At 49.1% G+C, this 7,683-nt stretch overlaps 1 protein-coding gene across 1 annotated transcript in view; it reads left to right on the forward strand.

The window, feature by feature from the left end:
• The window catches only part of ccne1 (cyclin E1), a 46,109-nt gene extending 45,451 nt beyond the window's left edge, over positions 1-658 (forward strand). The window contains exon 12 of the mRNA XM_061764958.1: positions 512-658. Coding sequence (XP_061620942.1) covers positions 512-643 — 132 coding nt within the window. The 3' untranslated portion in view covers positions 644-658. The remainder of the gene's footprint in view (positions 1-511) is intronic.
• Positions 659-7,683: the final 7,025 nt, after the last annotated feature.

Genomic DNA, 7,683 nt, shown 5'->3' on the forward strand with positions numbered 1-7,683 from the left:
GAGCGTAGCCCTACTGCCACAGCTGTTCGTAAATAAATATGTATTTCAATATCGCGTCACCGATCACCCGCTGCTTTACTTATTTGAACCCTGTGCTGTCCATTTGTTTCAAATTTGAAATGAATGAAACCATCTGTGGATCATGATTAGTTCATTGCTGCTCCTGCTCGTGTGCGTGACTTGGCCACTGGGGGGGGGGGCATAATTCAGTCAATATTAATCGTTTATTGCAGAGGATAAAGAATATGTGCCTGTGAGTATTGTTATATTGCCTGTCTCCATGTGATGCTGCACCGCTTGTGTTCAAATAGCTTATAACTATCGCTGCAATTTGTTAGCCTGTCAATGGTGTTTAGCGTTGTTTGTTGGCATTAAGCTAAGCGGAGGCAAAACTATGCAGTGGTTAACTACACAATGTGTAAGTGTCTTTGTTTGATGTTTACTTTGACAGTTTTACTTTTTTTTTACTCTGTGGATTTCTTTAAGTTTAAGGTTTATTTCTTTTGTGCAGATGGCGGTCCTCGGAAGGATTACATTAGTTGTGCAGTTTGGAGTGGAGTGTGGACAAACGTTTTGGGACACCTCCTGGAAGTTAAAGGTAAATATGGACAAAAGTATGAGGACACCTACAGGAAGTAAATAGGGGGGGGGGGGGAGGAACAAAAGAATGTGGACCAAACTTTGGGGACATCGACAGCGATTGGGAAAAAAACAAATACAAAATCAATCAGAGGTCGTACTGGAATGGAAGGGGTCTGTCCGGATACTTTTGATCACTTTCTGTAACTGTTCAACACACAAATGCAAATGAACTCACTTTCCAAAGATGACATTTAAAGAAAAAAACAAACATTTGAAATGTCAGTCAATCAACAGCAACAACAACAAAAATTTACAAAATGGCAGGTAGCCCCCCCCCCCCCCCCCCCCCTCCATGAGAGGAGGGGGGGTTGAGGATTATAAATCACGGTAAACCTTGGCTGTTTAACCCCTGCTATGATGTCATTTCCTAGTGTGCGACATCATGCTGACTTGCACACAACACACACACACACACACACTCCCTGGTGGGCTGACATGTGGATGTTAAGGCAAGGCTGGGGGCATATTAGCAAGGAACAGGGGAGGACAGACAACTTGCAGCTGCACGCAGATGTGTAAGACCCTCACACACACACACACACACACACTAATGTCTCCCCTGGCACACTTCAGACGACTCTCATTAGATATTTATGTTTGTGGATCTAAGCTCCTCATGTAGCACGACTTGTCAGCTAGGACATGGGCTGTGTGCGTGTGTGCGTGCGTGCGTGTGTGCGCGCGTGAGATGAGATTTACAGGGTCAAACATGTCACCAACACTCACTACATTTCCCAAAATTCACCTGTCGCAAATTAATTTAACAACTGAAATAAATTAATACATAAATAATGGAAATACAGTAGTTCCTTGAGGTACATGTTTAATTTGGTCTGTGTCCATGCTCTTAACTCAAAACACTCCTATCTCAAATAATTTTTCCCCATTGAGATGAATGAAAATGCCATTAATCTGTTCCAGCCTCCCCGTCTCTCACTAGAATTTTTTTTAATAAGGAAAATAGCACTGGAAAATATTGTATTTTATGAAAAACGGAATATCCATCCATCCATTTTCCTCCGCTTACCAAATGCAGCCCATGGGGGGCTTAAGCTAGTGCAAACTGTAGGCCGGTCCCAAGCCCGGATAAATGCACAGGGTTGCGTCAGGAAGGACATCCGGCTTAAAACAAAAATTCCATACCGGATCAGTCGTGGTGAAAGAGAAATTCTGGAAGGAGCTAGACGAAGTAGTTCTGAGCATCCCAAACAGTTTAGCGCTAACGACTCTAAATCAGTCTGGCATGCATTCCAATCGCTGACAAATTACAAGCGACAATCCCCCCAAGCTGAGAACAATAGCACCCTAGCCAATGACTTTAACACCTGCAGATTTGAAAAGGAGACTTTCACACCCCACACCCACCCAGCCGCACCACTGACCACAATCACACCACCGACTTCTGCGTTAACCATCCACGAACAGGATGTGAGACACATCTTCAAACAACAAAAGATTAACAAAGCGGCAGTCCCAGACCCTCTGTCCCCATCCTGCCTCAAAGTCTGCGCAGACCAGCTCGCTCCAGTCTTCACTCAGATCTTCAATAGATCTCCGGAACGGTGCGAAGTAGCATCCTGTTTCAAACGCTCCACCATCATTCCAGTCCCCAAGAAACCTACAATCTCGGGTCTAAATGACTACAGGCCTGTCGCCTTGACATCTGTGGTCATGAAGTCCTTCGAACGTCTCGTGCTGGACCACCTCAAGAGCGTCATGGGTCCCCTGCTGGACCCCCTGCAGTTTGGCTACCGAGCAAACAGGTCTGCGGATGATGCAGTCAACATGGGACTGCACTTCATGCTAGAACACCTCGACCGTGCAGGGACCTACGCGAGGATCCTGTTCGTGGACTTCAGCTCAGCGTTCAACACCATCATCCCTGAACTCCTTTCCTCCGAGCTTCTCCAGCTCAGCGTCTCACCTGCCATCTGCCAGTGGATTTACAGCTTTCTGATGGGCAGGACACAGCAGCTGAGGTTGGGGGAGGCCACCTCATCCACACGCAGCATCAGCACTGGGGCGCCCCAAGGTTGTGTCCTCTCTCCGCTGCTCTTCTCTCTCTACACGAACGACTGAACCTCAACGCACCCGGCTGTCAAACTCCTGAAGTTTGCAAATGACACCACTGTCATCGGCCTCATCAAGGACGGTGACGAGTCCGCATATCAACAGGAAGTGGAGCGGCTGGAGCTGTGGTGCGGCCGACACAACCTGGAGCTGAACACGCTCAAGGCTGTAGAGATGATCGTGGACTTCAGGAGGCATCATTCGCCACAGCTGCCCCTCACATTGTCCAGCTGCCTTGTGTCAACCGTTGAGACCTTAAAGTTCCTGGGAATTACAGTCTCTCAGGACCTGAAGTGGGCGACCAACATCGACTCCGTCCTCAAAAAGGCCCAGCAGAAGATGTACTTCCTGCGGCTTCTGAGAAAGCACGGCCTGCCACCGGGAGCTGCTGAGGCAGTTCTACACAGCGGTCATCGAATCAGTCCTGTGTTCTTCCATCACAGTCTGGTTTGGTGCTGCTACAAAAAAAGACAAACTCCGACTGCAACGGACAATCAAAACTGCTGAAAGGATTGTCGGTACCCCCCTACCCACCCTTGAGGACTTGCACACTGCCAGAACTAAGACAAGAGCGTGCAAAATCCTCTCGGACCCTCCGCATCCCGGTCACCGGCTCTTCCGGCACCTTCCCTCAGGTAGGCGCTACCGATCAATGCAAACTCGAACTAGCAGACATTCCAACAGCTTCTTCCCTCTTGCGATCAACTTCTTAAACACCTAAACTACAATTCCATTGCAACATGCTGGCAATTTTTTTGTCTTGAGTTTGTTGTCACATTTCTGTCGGGCCAATTATACATTACTCGTGCACTCGCTGTAATAGTCTCGCCACGCTGCACTATTAGCATATCTGTTGTTGACCAATACTGGCCACTCATGCCAGAGTAGCATCTGCTCCATTTGCACACTGACTGAGGAGTATCTGCAACATTTGCACAATCAACATTGTCCCAGATTATCGTACTACTCGCTTGACGTCTCGGCGCCCTTTGCACAATGGTCATTGCACCGGACTATAGCAATATTAGTCATTCAAACTGCTCTAAGTGCGAGAGGACTCTGCATCTTTTTGCACAATTGTCCCAAAAAAAAAATGTACCGGCATTACCAGATAATAGCAACCATTTATTGCTCAGTGACTGTTTTTTGTCAATGTCTTTATGTCTCAAAAGTGTTCTCTGTCATTTGACTGTCTGTTGTCGTACTAGAGCGGCTCCACCTACCGGAGACAAATTCCTTGTGTGTTTTGGGACATAGCTTGGGCTCTGGTACCAATCCTCTCGAGAGGGGTTGGACTCTCTTCCACTCTGGAGTTGCCCACGGTGAGAGGCGCCGAGCAGGTGTGGGCATACTTATTGCCCCCCGGCTCGGCGCCTGTATGTTGGGGTTCACCCCGGTGGACGAGAAGGTAGCCTTCCTCCACCTTCGGGTGGGGGGACGGGTCCTGACTGTTGTTTGTGCCTATGCACCAAACAGCAGTTCAGAGTACCCACCCTTTTTGGAGTCCTTGGAGGGAGTCCTGGAGAGCGATCCCGCTGGGGACTCTATCGTTCTGCTGGGGGACTTCAATGCTCACGTGGGCAATGACAGTGAGACCTGGAAGGGCGTGATTGGAAGGAACGTCCATAACGAACACCATGTTCAAGCATAAGGGTGTCCACACGTGCACTTGGCACCAGGACACCCTTGGTCGCAGTTCGATGAGCGACTTTATGGTCGTGTCATCGGACTTGCGGTCGCATGTCTTGGACACTTATGTGAAGAAAGGTGCGGAGCTGTCAACTGATCACCACCAATGGTGGGGGAAGTTGCCGGTCCGACCTGGCAGGCCCAAACGTATTGTGAGGGTCTGCTGCGATTCAACTCCCATCTCCGACAGAACTTTGCTCATGTTCTGGGTAGGGCGGGGGACATCAAGTCCGAGAGGACCGTGTTCCGCGCCTCCATTGCTGAGGTGGCCGACCGGAGCTGTGACCGTAAGGTGGTCGGTGCCTGTCGTGGCGGCTATCCCCAAACCCGTTGGTGGACACCAACGGCGGGGGATGCTGTCAAGCTGAAGAAGGAGTCCTATCGGGCCTTTTTGGCAGCTGATAGGTACCGGCTGACCAAGCGGAATGCAGCTTTGGTGGTCGCGGAAGAAAAAACTCGAGCATGGGAGGAGTTCAGTGAGGCCACGGAGAAAGACTTCCGGACGGCTTCGAGGAAATTCTGGTCCACCATCCGGCGTCTCAGGAGGGGGAAGCAGTGCACCGTCAACACTGAGTATAGTGGGGATGGGGCGCTGTTGACCTCGACTTGGGACGTTATGAGCCGGTGGGGAGAATACGTCGAAGACCTCCCCAATTCAACCGACACGCCTTCCCATGAGGAAGCAAGAGTCTGGTGTCTCTGAGGCGGGCTCACCTATCTCTGGGGTTGAGGTCACCGAGGTGGTTAAAAAGCTCCTCAGTGGCAAGGCCCCGGGCGTGGATGAGATTCGCCCGGAGTTCCTAATGGCTCTGGATGTTGTGGGGCTGTCATGGTTGACACGCCTCTGCAACATCGCGTGGACATCGGGGACAGTACCTCTGGATTGGCAGACTGGGGTGTTGGTCCCCCTTTTTAAGAAGGGGGACTGGAAGTTGTGTTCCAACTACAGGGGGATCACACTCCTCAGCCTCCCTGGGAAGGTCTATTCAGGGGTGATGGAGAGGAGGCTCCGTCGAGAAGTCGAATCTCAGAATCAGGAGGAGCAGTGTGGTTTTAGTCGTGGGCGTGGAACAGTGGACCAGCTCTACATCCTCGGCAGGGTCCTCGAGGGTGCATGGGAGTTCGCCCAACCAGTCTACATGTGTTTTGTGGACTTGGAAAAGGCGTTCGACTGTGTCCCTCGTGGAGTCCTGTGGGGGGTGCTTTGGGAGTATGGGGTATACCGAACCCACTGATACGGGTTGTTCAGTCCCTGTACGACCGGAGTCAGAGTTTGGTAAGTAAGTCGGACTCTTTTCCGGTGAGGGTTGGTCTCCACCAAGGCTGCCCTTTGTCACCGATTCTGTTCATAACTTTTATGGACAGAATTTCAAGGCGCACCCGAGGCGTAGAGGTGGTCCGGTTTGGTGGCCTCAGTATTGCATCTCTGCTTTTTGCAGATGATGTGGTTCTGTTGGCTTCATCAAGCTGTGATCTCCAACTCTCACTGGAGCAGTTCGCAGCTGAGTGAGAAGCGGCTGGGATGAGAATCGGCACATCCAAATCTGAGACCATGGTCCGGGCACCTCCCACCGGGAGGAGACCCCGACCCGACCTGGGATAAGCGGTATAAAAGGGTTGGATTGATGGATGGATGCCATTGATGTTCATTAAATTTAGCATGCTAACCTGCTAACATGCCTGCTTTTTGATAGTCACCTTTTTGAACTTAGCAACTCATTTAGCCCTTCATGCTCACCACACTGTCATAAACTGTATGATGAAGCACGCTACCGCTCATCACGCTAACATGCTTGTCTTAGCTTAGGATAAAAAAGTAATTTACATGTCAAATGTACGTAAAATTCTAATGTGTACAAACCTCACAGTGTCATTTCATCAAATGTATTGATTATGAAGATGAGCTGAAATTATGCTTTTAAGCAGAATGAGCCAGTCAAATTCAGGACAATAACAATAATAAGATTCCGCCTCTCCCCCTTGCGGCCCCCAACTTGCGCCCACCCCACTCGCTCCCCCTCTCCCTCCCGTGTTTGGTGTTGATCCAAGCGCTCCAGCGGTGGCCCATTTAAATGAAATGGAATATTAAAAATTAAATTGTTCGTCAAAGGCTCGCCGCTCGTGCCGTCTCTGGCGGCCGCACCGTTGACCCAAAAATATATTCAAATTAGCCGAGCGAAACAGCGACGTGGCGCAGAGGGGCGGGGAGCGCATATGTATACGTTGACTATATATTGACGCCTCGAATGCGAATTATACAAGCTCAGACCCCATGACATAAACAAAATAAAAAATCACAACAATATTCGCTAAAACACAACACAAAACAACAAACTAAAATGAAACGTGGTAAGCAGATGATGATGCAAGATGACAGGAACGTACCGTGATCTGATCTGCTCGTGTGATGGGGGAACACTTCCATTGTAAATCAAACGGGAGAAAAGAAAAAAAAAAAGTAGTTAGTGTTGTTTGTTCATCATTGTAACTTTTCATGTTTATTGGGCGAAATCATTTCGATTGGAGGGATTCTTCCATCAAAAGTGGGGGGAAAAAGGCGAAATAGCAAAGTTTTGTTTGTTTGGTTAGCATAGTTTTGGCTCAAGTGAATGGCAAAGGGGGGCATGACAAAGTACCTGTTGGAGCTTAAAACGTGTATGTTTTCCGGGTAAGTCGCAAGACACACGCCTGAAATTGAAAGCGGAAGGCATCCATTATGTTGGCTGGCACAGAAGATAAGTGTACTCCCCGCAACCGGAGGGTCGTCGGTTCGTAGCCCTGCCTGAGCGCATGTCGTGTCACTTGGCAAGTCACTTAACCCGCATTGCCAATGAATGGGGTTGGATATTTGGTGGTGGTGGTCGGAGGGGCCGTAGGCACAGAATGGCAGCCACACCTCCGACAGACTGCCCCCCGGCACACAGTAGCTTACCACCACCAGGTGTGACTGAGTAGGGAATGAATAGTGTGTGCAATTGTAAAGTGTCTTTGAGTGCCTCGAAAAGTGAATAAATTAAATAAAAGTGGAATTTATGTTTATTATTATTATTATTGGAGCAATTCCAGGGCTCGCACTTTGACCAAATCCTACAAGGTACTCAAAGTTGAATTGAAAAGGAACTCGGCAATTTTGTTTTGAAGCAGCCGTTTGCGCCAGTTCCAGGGCTCGGTGTCAAAGTTTGATGATCATTTTGAGGATTTGCCATGCAAAAGGGGGAGCGTGAGGGGCCCATTCATTGCTGCTTGCAGTTTTAATGATTAAGATTTCCCCAAACATTTTGG

Source organism: Phyllopteryx taeniolatus, unplaced genomic scaffold, assembly GCF_024500385.1.
Source record: "Phyllopteryx taeniolatus isolate TA_2022b unplaced genomic scaffold, UOR_Ptae_1.2 contig_24, whole genome shotgun sequence".
NCBI lineage: Eukaryota > Metazoa > Chordata > Actinopteri > Syngnathiformes > Syngnathidae > Phyllopteryx > Phyllopteryx taeniolatus.